At 42.0% G+C, this 27,496-nt stretch overlaps 1 protein-coding gene and 1 long non-coding RNA gene across 3 annotated transcripts in view; one reads left to right on the top strand and one right to left on the bottom strand.

Moving 5' to 3' along the window:
• zswim5 (zinc finger SWIM-type containing 5) overlaps positions 1-27,496 on the bottom strand; it is a 214,528-nt gene that overhangs the window by 33,289 nt on the left and 153,743 nt on the right. For both annotated transcript variants that reach the window (XM_033028731.1, XM_033028732.1), the window contains exons 3-4: positions 22,689-22,837; positions 16,790-16,940 (exon numbers count right to left, since the gene is read on the bottom strand). In XM_033028731.1, coding sequence (XP_032884622.1) covers positions 16,790-16,940; positions 22,689-22,837 — 300 coding nt within the window. The remainder of the gene's footprint in view (positions 1-16,789; positions 16,941-22,688; positions 22,838-27,496) is intronic.
• LOC116977876 lies at positions 16,615-27,053 on the top strand. Its single transcript, XR_004413317.1, has 3 exons — positions 16,615-16,626; positions 19,436-19,437; positions 26,936-27,053. It is a non-coding gene; the product is annotated as an uncharacterized LOC116977876 (long non-coding RNA).

The following is a 27,496-nucleotide window of genomic DNA, read 5'->3' as shown; positions in this document are numbered from 1 at the left end:
TGATAATATTGAATGGTGGTGCTGGCTCGAGGGGCCGAATGGCCTACTCCTGCACCTATTTTCTATGTTTCAATGAAACGACCATTTGCATTGTATTTCTATGGCATCAAATCAAATCTATCCAATGGATTCCTTCTGACAGTTACCTGACAAATATTAACACATAACCATATTAGGTTGAACAGATGACCTCGGCTTTAAAAAGCATCCTCAGACAGACCGAAACCTGGAGATCTGATAAGATCTCGACAGGCAATCCAGAGTTTTAAACCTTGACAGTGAAAGATAACCTCCAAGGGTAGATTAAATTGCGGACTCCCAATAAAATACATCGGACCATTTTAAATGCAAGGAAAGATGATCAAAATAGAAGCTTTATTTTCATCGTTGAATGCCGCAAAACAAAGAGGGGAACACATCATATATTTCAAAAGTAATTGATTTATCTTTTACCTCCCTCACAACATGGACCCGCTGCAGTTCGCATAATGTCCGAACAGATCCACAGATGATGCGGTCTCCCAGGTTCTGCACACCGCTCTCTCTCACCTTAACAGCCAGAAGAGGGGGGGGGGGCTATGTGAGGATGGCTGTTCATTGACTTTAGTTCAGCTTTCAATACGATAGTTCCCACCAGACTTGCTGAGAAGCTGCTGAAACTGGGGCTTAACACTCCCCTGTGTGCCTGGGTCCTGGATTTTCTCACCGCCAGGTTCCAGGTGGTCAAGATGAGGAGACATATATCCAACACCCTCCCCCTGAACACAGGATCCCCCCCAGTGTTGCATCCTTAGCCCCCTACTGTACTCCCTTTACACACATGATGTGTGGCCAGGTTCAGTTCCAACTCCATCAACTTGCTGATGACACTGTGGTGGTGGGCCTGATCTCCGATAACGATGAGAAGGCCTACCGGGAGGAGGTGGCTGATCTGGCACTCTGGTGTCAGGACACCAGCCTCCTCTTGAACGTCACAAAAACTAAGGAACTGATTGTGGACTTTAGAAGGGCATAACATCTGAGGACGTACACGCCACTGTAGATAAATGGGACTACTGTGGATAGGGTAAGCAGCTTTAAATACCTGGGAGTCCACATCACAGAGGATCTGACATGGGCAACACACGCTGCCGCACTGGTGAGTAAGGCAAGGCAGCGCCTTTACCACCTCAGGCAGCTGAGGAAATTCAGAGTCTCTCTGAGGATCCTTCAGTGCTTCTAATTTGGGGCTGTAGAAAGCATCTTGTCCGGCAACATCACAATCTGGTTTGGGAACTGCTCTGCCCAGAACAGGAAGGCTCTGCAGAGAGTAGTGACGTTGGCCAAACGCATTATGGGAACGACACTCGCCCCCCTGCAGGACCTATACACCAGGAGGTGCAGGTCCAGAGCCAGCAACATTATGGGGGACCCCTACCACCCCAACAACGGACTGTTCCAGCTGCTACGGTCAGGCAATCTTCTCCGCTGTCATGCTGTGAAAACAGAGAGGATGAGACGGAGTTTCTTCCCACAGGCCATCAGGACTGTAAACTCTTATCTCACCAGGGACTAATTTACTGAGCTAATTTACTGGTGTGCTGTGTCTTTTAAAAAAAAAAATTTTCTAACATGTAATTACTGATTCTGTTCTATCCTGTTCTGTTGTTTTTTGCACAATCCGCAGGCATTGCCACTTTCATTTCACTGCACATCTTGTATGTGTATGTGACAAATAAAGTTGACTTGACTTGACTTGAAATTAATTATGCCAACATTTTTCTTGAATTCTTATCTGGGAACAGCCATGAGTGGTGCAGAATAGACTGCAGAGTTTAATGCACTGGGAGCTGATACAATTTGTACTGCTGTAATCCAGCTACAATGAACGCAAATAATAGAATGTATAAGTACACCAAAAGTATGGAATTACGTTGCAGTAGATCATGGAGCAGCCAATACTCATTGTATATATAACCATATAATTAAACAGATTGCATCACTAAAAGCAAAGTGATTAAGCCCTCATGCAATAGTAAATGCAAATAAAAATTATAATTAGTTATAATGGACATCTGAAAAGTGAACATTATTCAAGGTAAGGTAGAAAAAAATGCTGGAGAAATTCAGCAGGTGATGCAGCATCTATGGAGACAAGGAATGGGCGACGTTTCGGGTCGAAACCCTTCTTCAGACTGACTTATTCAAGGAAATATCTGAAACCTTGAAGTCATTGACAGAGAAGGGGGTGGAACCTAATCTTTGAATCCACGTGACTTTTAAGCAGGTTTATTCCCAAGGACTGGATGCTTTGAGGCTGCCGGCAGCGACTCTCACAACTTCCACGTGCTGCCCTGAAAATAAAAACATGTTATTTTCACCTGGCTACTCCTGTGACATGACCGGGTCAAAACTTTACGGTGCATTTCTGCACTGGCTGGACAATCAAATGTACAGCTGTTTTTAGTTGGCAAAATATCAAATATGAATTGTGCCAAAATGGGCCGAACAGCAATAGCCCATGTAGAAAAGATTGTACACTGAAGATGCTGGAGTAACACAAAATACTGGAGTAATTCAGCAGGACAGGCAGCATTTCTGCATGGAAGGAATGGGTGATGTTTCGGGTCGAGACCCTGCTTCAGCAGTTCCTTCCTACACATAGAAAAGATTTTAATTCTAAATAATAAAATGATAGCAAAGACTCAGTCGGTAATATATATCAAAAGACAGCTGCAAATGAATGAGAGTTCCAGCCCTTTTTAATTACTTTTGTGATCATCTTAAATTTGTGTTCACTTGTTACCATCGCACCAGTCAGTCTAATCCATCACCATTTATTTCACTGGAACCAGTTCAAATCTTGGAGATTACAATCAGGTAACACTTAACCTTATAAACTGTAGTTAAAAAGTTCATCTTCTCAAGTCTTCCTTCATAAGTGTTACACTCAATCCTGGTGCAATGTAACTGGCCTTACGTCATTTCAATTTTGTGACGATATTCAACAGAGGCCAAAATAAATGTTGTACATGTTTAACATTTTATGTTGTTACATTCAGTTTCATGGGACACAAGTTCGAAGATTCCAAGTATCAATTCCATGGCCAATGTGATTACCTCCCTCAGCATAAACAAACTACTGGAAGAAACCTGCATGTCTGTCCTAATGCAGGGACTTGATCCAAAGTGTCAACCATTCTATTGCCTCCACAGATATTGTTTGACCCATTGAGGTTTTTCTACCAGTTTGTATTTGCTCCAGATTCCAACATCTACAGTCTTTTGTGTCTTTGGTCAATTCCCCAAACCTGGGCATGTACACATCAAGATTCAACACCTCTGAATTAAATCCCTACCGGCTTCAAAATAATATTTCCTTCTAATATTCTTCATAAGTTCATAAGCTCCAGGAGCAGAATTAGGCCATTCAGCCCATCAAGTCTTCTCTGCCATTCAATCACGGATGATCTATCTTTCCCTCTCAACCCCATTCTCCGGCCTTCTCCTACATTCTTGACTATGCTATTTTACACCTTTCAACTGCACATTATATTCATCACCTTGATGAATATATCAGTCCATTAAATCAGGCTTTTCTTCATCTTTCATACACATAGTCCCTTGGTTACAGAAAAGACAACAATTTTAAAAGATACAATTTTATAAATTACCCCCATATCAAAAATAAGTTCGGCAGCTGTTGTTCCTTTTGAAAAAAATCCATGAACTATAAAGGACACTGAGCTTTTTTCTCTCAAACCAGAAATGGAGTGATTTCTACTCAGATCAATAATATGCAATGGTGAAAGGAGCTCAGTGATTGTGTGTCATAGAGCTAAACAGCATGGAAACACATCCTTCGGCTCAACTTGTCCATGCCCACCAATTAGCTAACCAAATGAGTTCAATTTCTCTGCACCCAGCCAAGTATTCATTAAATGTCATAATTGTTCCCACCTCTACCCTCTAAACCTTTCCTATCCATGGACCTGTCCAGGTATCTTTTAAATATCTGAGTTGTAGCCACCTCCACCACTTCCTCTGGCAGCTCAACCCAAATGCACCACCCTCTGTGTGAAAAATCCACCTTTTCAAATCTTTCCACTTTCATCTTAAACCAATTTACCCTCTAGTTTTATAATCTCCCCTATCCCTGGGAAACAATGATGGCTATTTACCTTAACTATACCCCACATGATGTTATAAACCTCTGAAAGCTCACCCCTCAGCCTCCTGCACTGCAGGGAAAAAGATGTAGCCTATGAAGCCCCCGCCATTAACTCAAACCTTCCAGACAAATAACATCCTCCTCCATTTTTTTGCAGCCTTTCTAGTTTGATGACATCCTTCTTATGGCAGGGTGTCCAGATCTATATACAGGACTCCAATTGTAGTCCTACCAACATCTTGTACAGGTATATAATTTATAATTTATATAAGTGTATATAACTACTACACTCAGTACACTCACCGGCAAGAGTACCAAGTGTCTTCACCATTTTTCATGGTGTGTATCCGCACTCAGATTGCTCCTCAGGACCCTATCATTTACTTTGCAAATCCTGTTCTGGCATACCTTCCCAAAATGTTTCTACAGCTATATTAATAGCAAAAGGATAACGAGGGATAAAATTGGTCCATTGGAGAAACAGAGTGGGCAGCTATCTGCAGAGCCAAAAGAGATGGGGGAGATACTGAACAATTTCTTTTCTTCGGTATTCACCAAGGAGAAGGATATTGAATTATGTGAGGTAAGGGAAACGAGTAGAGTAGATATGGATACTATGAGTTTCAAAGTAAAAGAAGTACTGACACTTTTGAAAAATATAAAAGTTGATAAGTCTCCAGGTCCTGACAGGATATTCCCTAGGACATTGAGGGAAGTTAGTGTAGAAATAGCCGGGGCTATGACAGAAATATTTCAAATGTCATTAGAAACGGGAATAGTCCCCGAGGATTGGCGTACTGCGCATGTTGTTCCATTGTTTAAAAAGGGTTCTAAGAGTAAACCTAGCAATTATAGACCTGTTAGTTTGACTTCAGTGGTGGGCAAATTAATGGAAAAGATACTTAGAGATAATATATATAAGCATCTGGATAAACAGGGTCTGATTAGGAACAGTCAACACGGATTTGTGCCTGGAAGGTCATGTTTGACTAATCTTCTTGAATTTTTTGAAGAGGTTACTAGGGAAATTGACAAGGGTAAAGCAGTGGATGTTGTCTATATGGACTTTAGTAAGGCCTTTGACAAGGTTCCTCATGGAAGGTTGGTTAAGAAGGTTAAACTGTTGGGTATAAATGCAGGAATAGCAAGATGGATTCAGCATGTGGCTGAATGGGAGAAGCCAGAGGGTAATGGTGGATGGCTGTTTGTCGGGTTGGAGGCAGGTGACTAGTGGGGTGCCTCAGGGATCTGTGTTGGGTCCTTTGTTGTTTGTCATGTACATCAATGATCTGGATGAAGGGGTGGTAAATTGGATTAGTAAGTATGCAGATGATACCAAGATAGGGGGTGTTGTGGATAATGAAGAGGATTTCCAAAGTCTACAGAGTGATTTAGGCCATTTGGAAAAATGGGCTGAAAGATGGCAGATGGAGTTTAATGCTGATAAATGTGAGGTGTTACACCTTGGCAGGACAAATCAAAATAGGACGTACATGATAAATGGTAGGGAATTGAAGAATACAGTTGAACAGAGGGATCTGTGAATAACCGTGCATAGTTCCTTGAAGGTGGAATCTCATATAGATAGGGTGGTAAAGAAAGCTTTTGGTATGCTAGCCTTTATAAATCAGAGCATTGAGTATAGAAGCTGGGATGTAATGTTAAAATTGTACAATGCATTGGTGAGACCAAATCTGGAGTATGGTGTACAATTTTGGTCGCCCAATTATAGGAAGGATGTCAACAAAATAGAGAGAGTACAGAGGAGATTTACTAGAATGTTGCCTGGGTTTCAACAACTAAGTTACAGAGATAGGTTGAATAAGTTAGGTCTTTATTCTCTGGAGCGCAGAAGGTTAAGGGGGGACTTGATAGAGGTCTTTAAAATGATGAGAGGGATAGACAGAGTTGATGTGATCAAGCTTTTCCCTTTGAGAATAGGGAAGATTCAAACAAGAGGACATGATTTCAGAATTAAGGGACAGAAGTTTAGGGGTAACATGAGGGGGAACTTCTTTACTCAGAGAGTGGTAGCGGTGTGGAATGAGCTTCCAGTGGAAGTGGTGGCGGCAGGTTCGTTGGTATCATTTAAAAATAAATTGGATAGGCATATGGATGAGAAGGGAATGGAGGGTTATGGTATGAGTGCAGGCAGGTGGGACTAAGGGAAAAAAGTTGTTCGGCACGGACTTGTAGGGCCGAGATGGCCTGTTTCCGTGCTGTAATTGTTATATGGTTATATGGTTATATGTAACAGCTCTTATTTATCTGATTGAAACTCAATCTGCCCTGCACCAACGAATTGGCACAATAAATCAACGTCCTGTTGTAACTCTTCCATGTTAGTGGGGGATGAAGGATGTCATTGGCATGGAAAGGTTGGAAAGGTTAGAACTGTTCCTCCTTGAATGCAGAGTGTTATGAAGTGACCTTTTCAAGAAGAGGAGAGGCATTGACAGAGAAAGGTTACTCATTCTGGACAGTGGCTATTGGCCAAAGAACTAAAGGGGAGATGGGTAGATTTTTTTCCCACTGATGGTTGTCAGGATCTGTACCATCCTACGTCAAATGCTGCTGGTGCAAAATCTTGTTCCAAAAATAACTTTAAAAGGGTGTTGGCCAAATATTTAAGGATGAGAAACTGAGAGGGATATAGATAAGAGAATATGATGTGAAACTAAACAGGGATTATTGATTCAAATAGCCAGAACCAGCACACACGACTGATTCTGCTTCAATGACTATCCCACATTCATTGAAAGAGTTGGTGCGTATTACATACTCCAAGGAGGTCCTCCAATAACCAGCTACTCATGATTTAACTGACTTAAAGTTTTCCTGCTTGATTACACACTCCGATGGAACATAGAACAGTAAAGCTCAGGAATGGGCCCTTCGGCCCACAATGTTTGTGCCGATCACACTATATCAAGTTAAATTGATCTCATCTGCCTTTATTCGTTGCACTATCATGTGCCTATCTTGAAGACTCTTACATGCCACTATCCTATCTGCCTCCACCACCTCCCCTGACAATGCGTTCCCGGCCCCCACTATTATCCGTGTAAAAAACTTAGTACCCGCACATCACCATGAAACTTTCCCTCTCTCACCTTTTATCTATATCCTCCAGTGCTGGATATTTCTACCCTGGGGAAAAGGTTCTGACTGTTTACCCTATCTATGCCTCTCATCATTTTATATCCTTCTATCAAATCTCCCTTCAACCTACGACATTCCAGAGAAAGCAATCAGAGTCTATCCAAACATTCCCTGTAGCTAAAACCCTCTAATATAGCCAGCATTATGGTAAATCCTCTCTGCACATTCTGCAAAGCCTCCACATCTTTCCTGTAACAGGTATCCAGACTACAGCAATACTCCATATGCGGTCTAACCAAAGTCCTTTAGAGCCGACTCTTATATACAATGCCTCTTGCAATGTAAGCAAGCATAGCATACGCCTTTTAGTTTAGTTCAGTTTAGAGAAACAGTGTGCAAACAGGCCCTTAGGCCCAACAGGTCTGTGCCGATCAGCAATCCCCACACATTAACACTATCCTACACACACTAAGGACAAATCTTACATTTACCAAGCCAATTAACCTACAAATCTGTATGTCTTTCGAATGTGGGAGGAAACCGAAGATCTCGGAGAAAACCCACGCAGGTCACGGGGAGAACGGACAGCAGCTGTAGCCGGGATCCTCCGGTGCTGCAAGCGCTGTATGGCAGCATATCTACTGCGATGTCGCCCTTTATCTATTTGTGGTGTCGCCTTCAGTGAGCTATGAACTTAGACTGCAAGATCCCACCTATACATCTATGCTGTAAAGTATCTTGTCATTAACTGTGTACTTTCCTCTTACATTCAACCTCCCAAAGTACAACACCTCACACCTACTTAGTTAAACTCCTTCTGCCATTTTGCTGCCCGTTTCTGCAGCTGATCTATATCCAGCTTTATCTTCTGACAGCTTTCCTCACTGTCTGCGACTCCTCCAGGTTTGTTGTCGATAGCACATTGATCACAAAAAGCAGATAAAATAGTTGCCATCCTCTAAACTTTGGCAACAGCATTGCAGTCTGTGTTGCTACTTTCCTGGTATTTTGTTGGTCATGGGACGACAACTGATTTAGTTTCCTTATATTTTCCAAGAATTCTAGTTATACTGCTAGTTGCATGTTACATCACCAATGTAAAGTTTTTAACCACAGTATTTCTTCAGTCACAACCTTAAATGCGCTCACCCAGAAGAAATTCTGTCCTGGGCCTCCTCCACTCTCAGTGAGGCAAAACGCAAATTAGAGGAACAGCACCTCATATTTCGCTTGGGCAGCTTACAACCCAGCAGTATGAGATTTGATTTCTCTAATTTCAAGTAACCCTTACATTCCCTTTCTCTCCGCGTTTGTTCTTGGCATCTTTTCATTACCTCTAGTTTCTCTCACCCCTGACTCTCGGTCTGAAGAAAGGTCTCGACCCGAAACGTCACTTACTCTTTTACTCCAGAGATGCTGCCTGACCCGCTGAATTACTGCAGCATTTTGTGCCTATCTTCGGTGTAAACCAGCATCTGCAGTTTCTTCCTATACAGAAATTCTTCCCCTTATGCCGACTGAAAGATCCATGTAATCACAGACTCCATGGGCACACACAGATACAGATTTATTATCTATTCATCCCCTTGCCCAATGAATCGTTCAGCTCTATTCAATTCGTAGATGAATACTAAATAAAAGAGGAGACAGTGGGTCTGTTTCAGGATTGTGCCCACAAATTCTCTGTACATGGTAATAATAATAAGTCAATAGGACTCTGAAGAAGCAGGAGTTAAGGAGTAATTTAAAAAAAGCAGAAGATAGACACAAAAAGCTGGACTAACTCAGCAGGACAGGCAGCATCTCTGGAGAGAAGGAACGGGTGATTTTTCGGGTCGAGACCTTTCTTCAGATTCAGGTTTAAACCAGCATCTGCAATTCCTTCCTACACACATGTAATTAAAAAAGCCTTCACTATCAAGATCAGAATGCTTTAGTTCAGGTTTTTTTTTAAAGAGGTAATATTCTCAGTAAAATTGACTGCAGTTTTTGGAGATTGTGCCATGCAATCCGTGGGATCTATTCCTCTGCGATTAAGAATAGAATTACTCATAGACATAACACATCTTATTTTTCACCAACATCCTCTGACAAACATACATAAAGTACTAAGTGATTGGAGTTGTCTACCACTGCAGCCAAGTCCAAGGTCCTCTACCTGAACCCTGTGTGACGCCTCTACCAACTTCACAGGAACCGCTCTCAACTCCAAATTCCCATATTCTCGCTTGTAGGCAGCGGCTAATCTATTATCGTATTCTTGCAAAGTTCAGGAAGAATCCCAGTGGAATGTAAGATAATATTTTGAAAAAAATTAAACTACTTTAAATTATGTACATTTCCAAAAAAATACTCATTGTTATAAATGATCCAACATGATTCACCCATTTCAGCTTGCACCCAACTCCAGGTATTACAGGTTAATCTATCAGCTCCTTAGAGTCAGACTGGTTAGTGTCCATAACTTTGGATGAGCATTTGTCAGAATACCTTTACAAAATACAACCTACAAAATACCTTTTAGCCACTCAGTATTTGATTCAAATTAACACTAAATTTTTAAACTCTGATAACAGAAACTCTGTTCTGAGAAGGCTTTCGAGTCTCATTATTTATTAGGTTGGTTTAATTTAGAGATACAGCGCAGAAACAGGCCTTTCGGCCTACTGAGTACGTGCCAACCAGTGATGCCCCACACACTAACACTATCCTACACAATAGGGACAATTAATCATTTTTTTTACCGAGGCCAATTAACCTACAAATCTGTACGTCTTTGGAGTGTGGGAGGAAACTGGAGCGCCCGAAGAAACAGTCATGGGGAGAACCTACAAACTCTGTATGTTCTCCCCATGATGGCAGCACCCATAGTCAGGATCGAACCCGGGTCTCTAGCGCTGAATGCAGAAACTCTACCGCTGAGCCAATGTGCTGTCAAAGGTTCCGCAGAAGGTTCCACAGAAATCCACCAGAATACCATGATTCAGTCATGCAAGATAATGACAATAATGTAAAATGAGAAACCAAAAAATACATGTGTAGGAAGGAACTGCAGATGCAGGTTTAAACCGAAGATAGACACAAAATGGTGGAGTAACAGCGGGACAGGCAGCATCTCTGGAGAGAAGGAATGAGGGACGTTGCTGGTCGAGACCTTTCTTCCAACTGCCTGTCCCACTGAGTTACTCCACCATTTTGTGTCTATCTTCGACCAAAAAATGCATGTCAGGCTTTTGAAAGCAATTAGAGAAAATACGTATTGTTCACTTCTGCAGGAATCACATGAACATAAGTCTGTGCAAATTTAACAAATCCCAACCTTTGCAGCAATTGGGACACTACTTTGCTAGATTAGAGAAATACATTTCCCCCCAAAAAATCAACCTTGGTTACTGGCTATTATTAATGTTTAATGAACCCAGATGCAATGTATAAGTGGAGGCAATATGTGAACAATGATTATAAGTTGAATGTCAGGCAGCTTCTGGTCTTGCTTCACCTGAATCTGGGTAGTGTCAGCTGCAGGAAACATGCAAAGCTAAGAGTCGTGTGTGTGTGTGTTGGTGTCATTCCAGATTGTGGAGATGAGCTTGAAATTGTCGTGACGTGCCCGAGGACCGTTACACTTTCAAAAGTGCAGTTGTTCAGGATTGATATAAAAGAGTGGTCACATCTGATCACTCCGGTGGCCATTCGATCCTATGGAATTACTTGAAGAATGATGGAGATTCCTCCATGTTCCACACCATCCCCTCCACCCAGCCAGCATCTATCTTATACAAGGCGCCAGGGGGAAGAGGGTTCTGCCTGAGCCGGCTGCCTGCCACTTCCGGGGTTACGTCCGTGCCCAGGTGGTGTTAGTGAGGGACTACGCACTGTCCATGGGGACCCTGGGGGATTTCCCGGACTGCTGGGCATTGGGGGGGGGGGGGGGGGGGGGGGGGGGGGGGCTCAATGCATCTTTGACAAGGAGTGTAACATAGTTGTCTTGTAGTCTATTCAGTATATTTGTTTGTCTTGTATTATGGTGGTGGGTTCTGTTTTGTTTTACTGTATTGTAAATATTTTTTTTAATAATTGAATAAGTTTTTTGATTAATAAAAACACATCTATCTCACAAAGTACAAAGTTTGCTGTTTGAAGGATCATTGCAGCAGGATGCAAACTGGAGTCTCTAGGTCAATTTAATTCTTCAGTGCCTTTCCTTGTTGCACACACATTTATTTAACGACAAATGGAATGAACTGCACTTCGTGATTGAAGATCAATGTCAGAATTTATTGACAATAAAAAGTCCAAAGACGTACAGGTTTGTAGACTAATTGGCTTGGTAAAAATTCTAAATTGTCCCTTGTGTGTGTAGGATAGTGTCATTGTACGAGGATCGTTGGTCGGCGCGGACTCGGTGGGCCGACGGACCCGTTTCCATGCTGTATCTCTGAACTAAACTAAACCACAACTGTAAGCTAAAGCAATGTATTGAATGGCCCCTGGTTTTGAAAGGTGGGATAGGGATGGGAATCGTGGATTGTGCAGGCAAATTGGGAAGGCAGTCAATTTAATACAAGGACTGCCAAGGCATCTTCCTAAAATATGGGTTGAAAACTGAAATCTTGAACCCTCCAATTTATTTAATGTAAAGCCAGACTTGAGCATGAAGTTGCACACACCATCATTTGTAATACTTTCGCCAACTTGTATGTAACTCGAGCGCAGTCATCTTGATTCAATCACTGAAATGAATGGTGGAGGGCAGGCCACTGCATCCCATTTAGGTACTGGGAATACTGTAAAAGGTGACTACAAATCAAAGGCAAGTAGATTCAAGTTCTTAAAGAACATGTGTGTACAGTAGAATTCTTCCATAAATAATGAAACAAAGCTGCTGTGAAGCATTCCATTAAGCAAATGAAAAAAGGGCTAAATTATCACCAGCCCGCAGACCACAGATGCAATTCGACTATGTCCTGTTGGAACTGTAAATCCTTCAGCCCTGGCCAATGGATTCATGATATTTATGCCACAGTAAAGCTGTGTTGACTGAAACAGAGTCTGCTGTCGGTGAATAATCACCATCTCGTCAAACTGGGTTATGGTATTAATTTTTTGCTTCTCCTTTCCCTTTGCTTGCTGACAGCTTATTCAAAAGACATTCGGAATTGAATTCGCTACCACAGCGGAAGATTAAGGTCAGCTTTTGGGTTCATATTGAATATAGATGCCATTTTTCTCCTGTTACATGTAATTAGGTTTTAATCTTGAGTAACAATACCGCGTTGACAGAAATAGGAGCTATTGGTGTCTAATCTTCACCAAGAAAAATCTGGACAGAATGAAAGGCATTTAATCCTCTTCCACAGATCTCGTTTACATTCAAGTATTATTTTATGATGAAGGTACAAGTAAATTCAATTTTCAGCTTCACAGTAATTTTTGAGGATTTAGATACATTTCCCCAGCTGCACAACACAAGTGGAGTTTTATTTATTTTTGAATTCACACAAAGATATTTGGTAATGTGTAAAGTGGTGATGGAATACTTTTTCTGGGGTCCTTTGTGTTAATCTTTGACTGGTTTTCAATGACAGTTTCAAATTCATGCCTGTCCCTCCCATTCTCACATCCTCGCCCTATTACATGAATTGTCAGTATCCTCTGCATTCTCCTCAAAACCGTAGTAGTAGTTTAGTTTGTTGTCACGTCTACGGAGGTACCGTGAAAAGCTTTTTAGTGTGTGCTATCCAGTCAGTGGAAAGACTATACGTAATTAAAATCGACCCGTCCACAGTGTACAGATACAGGATAATAGGAATGATATATAGTGCAAGATAAAGTCAATTAACATTGGATTAAAGTCAATCTCCGATTAACGATTGTCCGACGGTCTCCGATGAGGTATGGTAGCTCAGGACCGCTATCTAGTTGTTGATAGGATGGTTCATTTGCCTGATAACAGCCGGGAAGAAACTGTCCCTGAATCTGAAGGGATGCGTTTTCAGACTTCAGTACCTCTTGTCTGATGGGAGAGGGGGGAAGAGGGAGGGACCGTGGTGAGACTCGTCCTTGATTATTCTGGTGGCCTTGCCGAGTCAGCATGAAGTGCCACCAAGCTTTTAATCAACAAGAAGCTTGGTTTTGTTACACTTGGTCCCCTTATCCAAATCATTGAGATGGATTATGAACAGCCAGCACTGATTACTGCAATACCCCGCTTGTCACAGCCTCCAACCAGTAAATAACTCATTTACTCCTTCTCCTCTGCTACCTAGTTCCTGATGAAGGGCCCTGGGCCTAAGATGTGAACTGTTTCTTTCCATAGATGTTGCCTGACTTATCGTGCTTTTCCAGCATTTTCAGCTTTTTATCCAAATGCAACATCCAATCATTCACCTTTATCTATTCTGTGTTTTTTATTGGAAGAAAGGATGAAAGGAATTGTGTTGACCTATACTTGCTCAAGAAGGATTTTACTGGCTTTACTTTACACTAAACATTTTCCTCTTATCATCTATCTGCACACTGTGAATGGCTCGCTTGTAATCATGTATTGTCTTTCGGCTGGCTAGTTAGCACGCAAGTAAAGGTTTTCACTGTACATTGCTACACGTGACAATAAACTAACCTGAAACTGAAGACAATCTTTCACAACGTTGAATCAGCTGGATAACATTCCTTACAGCTCACCATTCAGTTATAACACTACTGGAATAGAACATTGCCATGTTATTTGGGCATTGGACTGGTTCATGGATAGGAATACTTTTGGGGGATATGGGTGAAACGAGTGCAAATGGGACAAGCATACATGGGCATCTTGCTCCGCATGGACATGTTGGGCATATGGATCTGTTCCATACCCTCGGATGACTGAAAACGCTGGATAACATCTCACCATTCAGTTGGTCTCCAACCATCAGTTTTAAAATAGAATGCCTTTATTGAATACAAATACGATTGGTAGAAATGACCACAATTTTATCTTTATAGCATGAACAATACACTGTATTTTGTTATGGATTGTTTCTATTAACGTTACTGGTCATGCATGTTCTCCAGCGCACAAATGGAAAATAAATAGAGCATATCACATCAGCAAGGATGCGGTATGACATTTAAAAGCTTTTGACTCACATTATGTACTCTCAACTTTTAGTACCGTATCTTCTTTTTCTATCAGCTTGCTTGCTTCCTACTTATGTAAATTATTTCTATAAATTTATTATTGTTTTAAATATTAAGAAGGATTTAAAAATCTACATTTACCCACTTCAAGAAAGCACAAAGTGCATTTTGACAACGTCTTATCTTTCTGCTGGGCATTCTCTAGCGATGTTACAATACCTACCTTCAGCGGTGCTGTAGTTCTGCCACTGGCCGTGTGTGCAACTTTGGCGCCTTTGAGGGGGGGCGGGGGGGGGGCTGGATTAAAATGCCGTTTTCTCCTGCCTGTCGGAGTCAAACTTTCTCAGGCTGTTCAGCTGCTGAAGAATAATCGATCCGACTTCCGTTCTCGGAAGTTTGTTTTTTTAAATCGCGGGACAATTTAATCCCTGGAGTAAAATAATAAGTTACTTCTAACGCCGTCAACGCTGACAACGGGACGGATCTCACGTAGGGGACAAAACATAAGGTAAGTCGTTTATTTTACATATAAACTTGCTTCTTAGGATGACTTTAATCTAAATTTCATTGGCGAAAATGTGATTTTGGCTCCATACGAACCGGCAGTGTTTTTCCAGACGATATGGGGTTCAAATTCACTGCAACCGCAACGTTCCAATCGATCGCGTTCCACAAAAACCCACTCGCAAGATGATTAAAATGCCCATTAATTTACGGGAATTAAACATTAAATTCCTTCCATTTGGCCTATAAATTCATGACAATGAGATTTAAATATCATGTTAAATTGTGAATTCTTGTGTGAATGTTATTTGGACACTTAGGCTATTTAAAAATGTTAACCTTTTCTTAAGAAATGGATAGATGTTTAGATCTAGTAATTGAATGTTGTAATTAGCTACAACAAGGTAACTAACTAATTATATGCTTTAATTTCAGGTCATCCAAGTAAGATTGTTTCATATTTGTTTCAGAATGCTTCAATCTATAATAACTTAAAATGGTTCTCTTAATTTTTAAGAAAGTTATGGGCTTTTGATTGTCCTCGATCACAGCTTTTGAGTTAAGTCAATGGAAAAGCAATAGGGAACAAGATGCTAGTTTCAGAGTATGAAAGTGGCCATAACCTTTTTAATACTGATGATATGAAAGTGAATTAGGTGTCAAATTAAACTTCTTGTTATGCTTTATCTGATGGGATAAATTGCAGACTTGATTTATAAAATCTCAAAATTTTGTAACATTGCTACATTCTCCAATCTTTTGTTTAAACAGTCACTTTAGCATCTACAAATCGTAACTATCCATCATTTCCTTTGCAGTCTTAGTTTAGTTCAGAGATACAGCGCGGAAACAGGCCTTTGGGCCCACTGAGTCTGCGCCAAACAGCAATCTCACCGAACATTAGTACTATCCTACACACTAGGGATAATTTACAATGTTACTGAAGCCAATTAGCGTGCAAACCTGTACATCTTTGGAGTGTGGGAGGAAACCAGAGCACCCGGGCAAAACACACGCGGTCACAGGGATAACGTAAAAACTTCGTACAGACAGCACCCGTAGTCAGGATCGAACCTGGATCGGGCCTCTGGTGCTGTGAGGCAGCAACTCTACCACTGTCACACTCGTCCTGTGATCATCTGAGGGAGAGGCCTGACAGCATGTGGGAGAAGAGGCTGATGTTTGGACTGAAGAACTTTCATTCAAGTTAGGTCCTGATCGAACCCAGAGAATAGTTTTGCCTTGTAGTAAATACATTACTTTTCACTGGGATTTTATCATTTAGTTTCATAGCAGATATGAAAGGATCTTAAAACAAACTGCTGTAGGAACTCAGCGGATCAAGCAGCATCTGTGGCAGGAAAGGTCTCGAGTCGAGACCCTCCTTGCTTTTTCATCCATTTGTTTAATTTTCCTAGGATCTATAAGCAATTGTTTGCATGCTTTTATCATCCACATGAATATTCTTTCTCCCCCCTGTTACATCCCTGCTGTTTCCACTGATCATTTTTATATCGTCAAGTAGATTACATGATGCGGTCTGCTGCCTATCACCCCTGACCTCTGTGTCACTGTGCCTGTTCACTTTCTTTCCTTCGTTTCTGCTAATTTCTCTCCAATGTTATAAAAATGCTTGGCTTCTGGTCTTCTGAAGAGTCCAATATGCAACCGGGCTTTTAAAGTTAAAGTTGGTGCAGATCTGCTCTATGCTTCCGAAATAAGAAGTCATCCTTATTTCTTTGCTTCCTGTCTGATTTTATACATTATCCTTTTCGAATGGCAAATGTAGTTTGATACCCGATCAACTGTGTGATCAATGAAAGCAGTTTGAAGAAAGGTCAACATTCGTTTCCAAGGCAGGGGTTAAAATACTGCATTGATTGCCCGCAGCCTTCTTCTCAAAACACTTACCCAGCTCATCCCAAAGCTGCCGGCATTTGTCTGTCATGCCTGTGCCTTGTTGCCTCCAGAGAGATAGCCGTGGGTCAGCCATGAATTGCTCTGTTATTAATGTCAACATCCTGGCACCATTTGAATCCCTCATCTTCAGCATTTCTCGTACCTACACCAATCAGAAAGGAAATGTGAGGTTGATCCAGAGAACCAGCACTGCACCCAGAGGTCTCCCATACTCTTTGAAGCGAAAAAATTTAACGATTTAAAAGTTTTCAAAAAAATTTGCAAAAATGCTGGATAGGAAAAATATTTAAGTGACAGAATTAATGTGAAAATATAGAGATAAAGCATTGAAACGGATCCTTCAACAATTGAGTCCACGCCGAACATCGACACTCATTCACACTAGCTATATGTTATCTCGCTGTCCCGTCCACTTGCTCCACACTAGGGGCATTTTATAGAGGCCTATTAACCCTCAAACCTGCACATCTTTGGGATGTGGGAGGAACGCAGAACACCCGGATTAAACCCATGCCGTCACAAGGAGAACGTGAAAACTCCACACAGACAGCACCAAGGTCGGGATTGAACCTGGGTCTCTGGCACTGTAATGCAGCAGCTCTATCAGCTGTGCCACTGCGCTAACAACAGCATAATAGAGGGCTCCACAGTGATGCACTGGTAGAACTGCTGCATAATGGTACTCCTATAATAATAGTTAACACAAAACCAACACTGTACAGGATACTCTGCTAAATCATTATGCAATATCATCAGGTTTTTTTTAACATCGACACACTGGGTGGCTACTTTCAGAAGTAAACAAATCAAACATGGAATGCAAGATAGTAAGTGAACCCAGAAGAAAACTAAAAGGACGAAAAAAAAATTGCTTTCATTATTTAGAGGCTGAAAAACATAATTTCTTCTCTCTATAGGCACAGAGGAAATAATGGAAAAGACAAATCTTGATAGTCTTTCCAAAATTTAGCTGCAGATGTTACAACTAATTCAAAATGGATGTTGGCCAGGATAAAAGTCACCTAACGGGGTGAATGAGGAGAGATGTCATTGGAACAGATGTGAAAGCAAACTTTTTTTCCAGCAGGTCATAAAGATAATATTACAGACCTCCTGACGTGACAATGTAGGAGGTGAGGAGAAATTCAAAATACCACGCCATCAGTGGAAGGATCAAATGGAACAACACGAGAAGGTTTATGTGCTGTGGCACTGGAGATGATTATATAATTAATTATGTCAAAGGCTCTATTTTTGAAGGAGAATAAAAACAAGTTTTCATTATGAAATTTCTCCCCCAGCAACAACATTTAGTTACATCAGTCAACAAGTTTTCATTCTAACCCTGTATGCCAAGATTATTGTATTGCATTTATGACCTTAGATTTTTGTTTTGCATTATTTCAATGTTAAGTATTCTCAAAAAGTTCCAGAGTTAATGAATGCTAGTGGGTATCAACAATAATAAAAGCAGATTTGTAAGAATTCTACTCTTTACAGCAATGGGCAGTCCCTTACTGAGGAGCGCTTACCAATTTTCAAATAATCAACAAAATATATATATTTTTAAAGAATTTCCTGGAATGCTTGGATCGGGTGTGTGTGGCGGGAGTGTCCCGGGGAGCCGCACGGGCCCAATCCACCCGGAGCAACGACTCGTCCCACAGGCCTTCCAGTGAACTGCGGAGAAGCCAGGCGGCGAGGCCTGTTTGGGCTGAAGGAGCCTCAGTGGCGGCGTTGGGAGCCTCGGCGGAAGCTTGAGCCTCGACAGCAACGGGATCCTCGGCGATGGTGGGGCCTTGGCTGCAACGGAGCATCAGAGGTGGCAGCGAGGACCTCGGTGGTGGCGGAGCATGGGGGGGGGGAGGGGAAGATAATGGTGACCCGGCGTGGGGGCACCTCCGTGAAGAACAATGGAGGACCTGACGTGGGGGGGACCGCTGTGAGGGACGGTGGGAGAACAGATGGGAACCCAGTGAGGGGGGGGGGGGGGGGGGGAGGGGGGGGCATTCTAGTTTAGAATCCTCTGCCCAGGGAATAAGCCTGCCTTCGTTTGTTTGTTTGTTCATCTGTTCTGGTGAAGGTTCTGTGCACACGGCAGCCTGACAACAGTCGCTTGTCCTTTTCCTTTTTTTTACTTTTAAGTTCAAGTTTTTCATGTACCTTGTTGTGTGTTGTGACTGTGGGGAGACTAATTTCCCTCCGGCAATGAATAAAGTTTATCTTATCGTATCGTATCATATCGTAAAGACGGCTTTTGAAACTTTAAGTCCCCCTGTGTGACTGAGTATGTTTCATATTAACTTGGACTCAATGATTCAATGAGCCAATAAACCTCAAATGCCTCCTTTAAGCATAAATGCTGCGGAATTTTAAACTGGCCAGTTCTACAGTAGATGTTTTTAATGGAAATTGGGAAGCTGCTGGAACACAGAACCATAGCTGAGATCAGTTGACCTTCGTGAACTGCTTTGAACACAGTTCTTGTAAATGTGATTCATGTCTCGAGGGGTTGTTGCCTGGAACAAACTTTCAGATGAATCTTTTATTTTACAGTTCTACACTGCTCATCCTTCAGGAAATGTAGTTACTGCAGTTTTATTGAAGAGGTGTCTTCCATTACTGTCACAGTAATAGTTGTTCAGGTTTTGATATGGTCAACGGGAAAATGTGCTGTGGTGCTCTTTAAGGGAAGATCAGGCTTTACGGAAACAAAACATGGGAGTTATCTACAGGCCCCCAAACAGTAGCCTGGATATTGGGTGCAAGTTGCAGCAGGAGTTAACATTGGCATGTAGCAAAGGTAATGCCACTGTGGTATGGGAGATTTCAATATGCAGGTTGACTGGGAAAATCAGGTTGGCTCTGGATCCCAAGAAAGAGAGTTTGTAAAGTGCCTCCGAGATGGATTCTTAGAGCAGCTTGTAATGGAGCCTACCAGAGAGAAGGCAATTCTGGATTTAGTGTTGTCTAATGAACCAAATCTAATACGGAACTCAAGGTAAAGGAACTGCTGGGAGGTAGTGACCATAATATGATGTGTTAATTTGCAATTTGAGAGTGAGAAGGTTAAATCAGAAGTGTCAGTGTTGCAGTTGAACAAAGGGGACTATGAAGGCATGAGAGAGGAGCTGGCCAAGGTCGACTGGAAAAGGATCCAAGCAGGAATGACGGTGGAACAGCAATGACAGGAATTTCTGGGCATAATCCAGAAGATGCAGGATCATTTCATTCCAAAGTGGAAGAAAGATTCTAAGGAGAGTAAGAGACAACTGTGGCTGATAAGGGAAGTTTGGGATGGAATAAAACTAAAAGAAAGGGTGTATAACATAGCAAAGAGTAGCAGGAAGACAGGGGATTGGGAAACTTTCAAAGGACAACAGAAGGTGACAAAAAGGACAATATGGGATGAAAGGATGAAGTACTTGGGTAAGCTGGCCAAGAATATAAAGAAAGATAATAAAAGCTTCTTTAGGTATGTTAAGAGAAAATGAGAGTAAAGACAAATGTGGATCCCTTGAAGGCAGACACGGGTGAAATTATTATGGGCATCAAGGAAATGGCAGAGGAATTGAACAGGTACTATGGTTCTGTCTTCACTAAGGAAGACACAAACAATCTCCCAGGTGTACTGGAGGACAGAGGATCTAGGGAGACAGAGGAACTGAAAGAAATTTGCATTAGTCATGAAATAGTATTGGGTAGACTGATGGAACTGAAGGCTGATAAATCCCAGGGCCTGATGGTCTGCATCCCAAGGAGGTGATTCTTGAAATCGTGGACACATTCCAATGTTCTATAGATTCAGGATCAGTTCCTGTGGATTGGAGGGGAGCTAATGGTATCCCACTTTTCAAGAAAGGATCGAGAGAGAAAATGTGGAATTATAGACCAGTTAGTCTGACATCGGTGGTGGGGAAGGTGCTGGAGTCAATTATTAAAGAGGTAATAATGGCGCATTTGGATAGCAGTAAAAGGATTGGTCCAAGTCAGCATGGATTTATGAAGGGGAATCCTGTTTGATTAATCTTCTAGAATTTTTTGAGAATGTGGCAAGTAAAATGGATGAAGGAGAGCCAGTGGATGTAGTATATCTGGACTTTCAGAAAGCCTTTGATAAAGTCCCACAGGAGATTAGTGGGCAAAATTAGAGCACGTGGCATTGGGGGTAGGGTATTGGGATAGATAGAGAATTGGTTGGCAGACAGGAAACAAAGAGTGGGAATAAACGGGTCCCTGTCAGAACGGCAGGCAGTGGCGAGTGGAATGCCGTAAGGCTCGGTGCTGGGGCCACAACTATTTACAATATATATTAATGCTTTAGATGATGGGATTAAAGTAACACTAGGAAATTTGCAGATGACACAAAGCTGGGTGGTAGTGTGAAGAGGATGCTAGGAGGTTGCAGGGTGACTTGGACAGGTTGAGTGAGTGGGCAGATGCACGGAAGATGCAGTATAATGTAGATAAATGTGCGGTTATTCACTTTGGTGGAAAGAACAAGGAGGCAGATTATTATCTCAATGGTGTCAGATTCGGAAAAAGGGAAGTGCAACGAGACCTGGGTGTCCTTGTACACCAGTCACTGAAAGTAAACATGCAGGTACAGCAGGCAGTGAAGAAAGCTAATGGAATGTTGGCCTTCATAACGAGAGGATTTGAGTGTAGGAGCAAAGAGGTCCTTCTGCAGTTGTACAGGGCCCTGGTGAGACCACATCTAGAGTTTTGTGTCCAGTTTCCATCTCCCAATTTGAGGAAGGACATCCTTGCTATTGTGGCAGTGCAGTGTAGGTTCACGAGGTTAATCCCCGGGATGGCGGGATTGTCATATGAGGAAAGATTGGAAAGATTGGGCTTGTTTCACTGGAATTTAGAAGGATGAGGGGATATCTTATAGAAACGCATAAAATTATAAAAGAACTGGACAAGCTAGATGCAGGAAAAAAGTTCCCAATGTTGGGGGAGTCCAGAACCAGGGTCCACAGGGGAATAAATGGGAGGCTATTTAAAACCACAGAAGGCAGTAGAAGCACAACTGGATGGATTTAACAGAGAATTAGATAGAGCTCTCGGAGCTAGTGGAATCAAGGGATATGGGGAGAAGGCAGGCACGGGTTACTGATTGTGGATGATCAGCCATGATCACAATGAATGGCGGTGCAGGCTCGAAGGGCCGAATGGCCTCCTCCTGCACCTATTTTCTATGTTTCTAGGTTTCTAAAATAAAATATAAATAAGTCATGTGGAAATCTACATTTCTGTAGTTATCAGCAATTGTTTTTTTGAGCAATAAAAAGTCTGGTGTGGCTGGAATTCTACATTTGAAATGTGGTTGCCCTAATCATTTGTATAAACAAGCCACCTTGCTATGTTCAATAACAAACAGGCTCACCTATTTAAAGTACAAGCAATGTGAAGAATTACAGGCATTGCAAAGAGATAGAGTCATAGAGTCATACAGCAGGGAAACAGGCCCAACTTTCCCATGCCGATTAAGATGCTCCATCTACATTAGTCCCACCTGCCTGTATTTTGCCCATATATTGATCTAAAACTTTCCTATCCATGCACCTATCCAAATGTTTTTTAAATGTTGCCTCAACTACTTCTTCTGGCTGCACGTTCCATATACCCACTGTGTGGCAAAAGTAGCTCCTCAGGATACTATTAAATCTTTCCCCTCTCGCCTAAAACCTATGTCCTCTGGTTCTTAATTAGCCTGCTCTGTGTAAATGTCTCTGTGTATCTGTCCTATCTATTCCCCTCATCACCTTATATATCTCTATCAGATCAATGCGCCCCTGACCCTGCTTCCCTTCAGATAGTGGTGGCTTGACACAATAAATAAACATCAGGGAAAGGAAAGTTGTATTAATGCAGACATTATCACCTTAGCAAACATAGAATTTAGCTGCTTGCCAGACCCGTAGTATCCGCCCTGCGATAGGAACTGCTTGACTTGCTCTCGGACTTGCTCTTCGTCGAGATGCCAGCAATTCTCATCATCAATGCTGGCACCTGCTGTTGGATCAGGGGCACCTAAGCAAAAGAGAAAGTAGGTAAACAACAAAAGACTGCCCCTTCAGAATGTATTTTGCATGTCACGAAATTCTAAACGTGGTCCTAGAAGCATCAAAAAGATTCAGCGGATAAATGTTTAAGATGAAGTAATAATAACTTGCCGGCAACAATATTGTATCTACAATATCTTAAAACATTTCACAACAGTATGATCAGACACAATTTGAAATTGTAACACATATTGTACATTTGGTCAGGTAACCAAAAACTTGGCAAAAGGTGTTTTGGACCAAAAAAGGCCTCAAAGGCCCATGTGCTTGCTGCTTTTATCTTTATTGGTGGTAAAAGTTGTGGGGTTGGGAGGAGCTGTTAAATATCCTGAGCAATAATGGCCATGCAATTTTTGTAGATGATATATAGTGATGGTGGAGAGTTGAATCATGGTGATTAATGGTGTGTCAATTAAATGGGGTGCTTTATTCTGGATGGTATTGAGCTTCCTGAGAGTTCTTGGCATTCAGGCATGTGCTTATATGCAGGCAAATGGAGAGCATTGCACTCTGCTCTTGGCTAATGCCATGTCAATGATGGAGAACCTTTGGGGTATCAGGAAGCAAATCACTGTCCACAGGATACCCAACTTTGGACCTGCTCTTACAACTGCAGTATGCGGCTGGTCTAGTTGAATGTCTGGTCAATGGTGACCTCCTGGATGTTGATGATGTACGATGGTAGTGCAATTGAATGTCAAGTGCAGAGGCTTTGATTTGTTTTTGTTAGAAATGGCCAGTGCCTGGTACTTTTATGGCGTTACTGTCATTTGCCCACTTACGAGCCCATGCCAGAATGTGTAGCTGTTGCTGGATGCAGGCATCAGCTCATTCACTTGCCGAGAAGTTGTAAGTGGGCTTGAACATCAGCACTCATCAGTGAACATCCCATCTTGTGACCTTAAGATGGTAGATAGGTGGTTGGGAATAGGTGACTGCTCTGACGCATTCCTGCAATGATGCCCTAAGGAGTTGAATGATTAACCTCTGGCCATCACTTTGTGAGAGTATTACCATTCTTGACTATTCAAGTTGTAGATTGACACAATCGGTACTACATGAGCATACAAGTAATCTGGTGCTACGGCGAGTTGTTTTCTTCAATCTGTACAGATCTTAGGTATATTTCAGTCACTATTCTTCTTTTGCTTTGAACACTACATCTCATACTGATACCAATCTTGAGTCTACACGAAGGTGGCTTAAGATGTACAAAAATATACAAGTGCAAGAAAGTGCCCCCGACAAGTATCCAGACAAGTAACAATGGCTTCTTTCATATACAGTCACCTATCATGGAGAAAGTAACATCAAAACTGTTCTGTTCATGATCAATGTTGCTATTCAATTTCTCAATTTAAAGATTTATAACATTTAGTACCACTGAAGGGGCTGTGGTAAGTGGCTTTCTTGAACTACTACAGTCTATGTGGTGAATATTGATATAACTGAGTGGATTGCCAGGCAATCTCAAAGGGCAATTTTTGAACTCTGCACATTAATTTGTAATTATACTTTAATAATTTGTGCAAGGCAATTTTTAGCGTACTAATGTATTTTTTTCTCCAGTAATGCATGAGCGAGTGCGGACTTACTGCCTGGTTTAGAGTCACGTAAAATGCAGGCCAGCTAAAAGCAACAGTTTGCTGCCCTTTAGAACCAGGTTTTCTTTTTATAACCATCCAATGGTTTCATGGTTTTCATTAGTGATAACAGGCCTCTAATTCCAGATTTAATGAATTAATTTTACTTTCCCCAGCTGCTGCGAAGGAATTTGAGCGTTTTCCTCCATCTCAGGCTCTGAGTTATTAATTCAGTAACATGACCACAATGCCTCTGCTATTGTTGTGGAAAGTGCCAACTCAACTCACTTGAGTAGAAATTGGGAAATTTGGCAGCAAGTGTATGTGCAGGGTTTCCTCTCCAAACTAAGGTCATTTCATTATGGGTTCTAAAGCTGCAATGTTCACTTCCTCTCAGAATTATCAGTGGTGCAATTATGCAGTATGGTGGTGCAGCAGTAGAGCAACAGCCTTACAGCGCCAGAGACCTGGGTTCGGTCCTGATGAGTCGGCATATTGGGAGGAGGTCCAACTCCTAGCAGCATGGTGCGCTGACAACAACCTGGCCCTTAACTCCAAGAAGACCAAGGAGCTCATTGTAGACTTCAGGAAGTCTAGGGGCGGCATGCATACCCCCATCCACATCAACGGGACGGAGGTGGAACGTGTTTCCAGCTTCAGGTTCCTGGGTGTCAACATCTCCGATGACCTCTCTTGGACCCACAATACCTCAACTCTGGTCAAGAAGGCTCACCAGCGTCTCTTCTTCCTGAGGAGACTAAAGAAGGTCCATCTGTCTCCTCAGATTCTGGTGAACTTCTACCACTGCACCATCGAGAGCATCCTTACCAACTGTATCACAGTATGGTATGGCAACTGCTCTGTCTCCGACCGGAAAGCACTGCAGAGGGTGGTGAAAATTGCCCAACGCATCACCGGTTCCTCGCTCCCCTCCATTCAGTCTGTCCAAAGCAAGCGTTGTCTGCGAAGGGCGCTCAGTATCGCCAAGGACTGCTCTCACCCCAACCATGGACTGTTTACCCTCCTACCATCCGGGAGGCGCTACAGGTCTCTCCGTTGCCGGACCAGCAGGTCCAGGAACAGCTTCTTCCCTGCGGCTGTCACACTACTCAACAATGTACCTCGGTACCAGTTTACAGCCCAATGGTATGAATATTGATTTCTCTTACTTCAGGTAACCCCGGCATTCCCTCTTTCTTTATCCCTCCCCCACCCAAGTCACACTAGCTTCTCATATGACCCTACAAACAGCTTACAATGGCCTGTTTCCTTTATCATCATTACGTTTTTGCACATCTTTCATTCGTTGTTCTTTATCTCCCCACATCGCCATCAATATCTCTCATTTCCCTTATCCTTAACCAGTCTGAAGAAGGGTCTCGACCTGAAACGTCAACCATTCCTTCTCTCCAGAGATGCTGCCTGTCTCGCTGAGTTATTCCAGCTTTTTGTGTCTATCTTTGGTTTAAACCAGCATCTGCAGTTCCTTCTTAGGTTTATAGGTTAATTAGCTTGGTATAATTGTCCCTGGTGTGTGTAGGAGAGTGTTAGTGTGTGGAGATGTGTTAGTGTAGGAGAGTGTTAGTGTGTGGAGATGGCTGGTTGGTGCCGAAGGGGCTGTTTCCGCGATGTATCTCTAAACTAAAAAATATATGAATACACATCTTTACAAGAATCATTTGTTACCCTGGCTAATGTTTGGAGGAGCAATGTATGTATCTTTTAATTCTCATATTCATTTTAATTTGCAGAAGCTAATATTTAGATTACCAGTGTACTTTTTCCAGCTAAGGTTCAATATTTCTTTTAAGAAATAAGTGGCAGCAGAATCATTTACCAGTATCTGATACCATAAGGTCATAAGACATAGGAACAGAATTAGGCCATTCAGCCCATCGAGTCTCCTCTGCCATTCAATCATGGCTGATCTATTTTTCAGTCAACCCCATTCTCCTGCCTGCTCCCTGTAACCTTTGATGCCCTTACTAATCAAGAACCTATCAATCTCCACCTTAAAAATATTTAATGACTGTCTGCGGCAATGAATTCCACAGATTCACCAGCCTCAGGTATCAGCGAGGGTCTGGTTGGATAGGTATTTCCATGTCATCCACAGAATAGGATGGTTCTTAAAGGAGATGGGATCTGTAAAGAGTCTCCCACAATGTGTCATAGACCTTAACTTGGAGATTTAGCTTTTGAAGAGTTTATTGACGTATAAAATAACTGGTGTTCCATCACTGTTGCAACAATTCCGGTCTAAATTCCGGAATTTCCAAGCCAACACATGCATGCATGTAGATTTATTAGAAGGACTACAGGAATTCAAAACGGCCCACAATCACCTTGCAAAGCAATTAAGGGTGAGTGATAAATGCTGGTTGTGTCAGTGATGCATCAATCCCAAAATATAAATTTAAGGATAAAGAGTGGGGAACAAAAAAAATACCACCGCTGGAAATCTGAAATTAAAACAGGAAAAGATTCATAAATTCTGGGAGCAGATTTAGGACATTTGGCCCATCAAATCTACTCCGCCATTAAATCATGGCTGATCTATCTTTCCCTGTCAACCCCATCCTCCTGCCTCTGCCCCATTAACCCTGAAATGATGTTGATACTCAGAAGGCCAAGCAGCATCTGTGGTGTAGGAAACACAGTTAACTTTCCAGGTCAATGATTCTTCAGCAGAACACAACTAATGAAAGGTCATCAACCTGTTTTCCTCTGGCCTGCTGTACATCTTCTGCTCTAAAAAAAAAACTTAATAAACACCTCCCTTGCCTCGAATGGTTCCAATAGCTTTGCTAAAAGGGATGGGATATTTCTGCAAACGTACAGCATCTTGGGTGGGACTGAAACCAGGAATAAATAAAAACAATTAATGCAGGAAAGAGTTACACAGCATGTGTGAAAAGTGAGTTCATGTTTTAGGTCAAAGAACAATGTTCAGAAACCTAGAATGCTGCTTATGCTTTCAGTCTCTTCATTTAAGGAGGGACATACTTGTATTCAGAAAAGGTTTACAGCAAAGATCTTAGAGC

The sequence above is a fragment of the Amblyraja radiata genome, chromosome 10 (assembly GCF_010909765.2).
Source record: "Amblyraja radiata isolate CabotCenter1 chromosome 10, sAmbRad1.1.pri, whole genome shotgun sequence".
NCBI classification, from domain to species: Eukaryota; Metazoa; Chordata; class Chondrichthyes; order Rajiformes; family Rajidae; genus Amblyraja; species Amblyraja radiata.
This window is presented reverse-complemented; position numbering and strand designations above follow the sequence as displayed.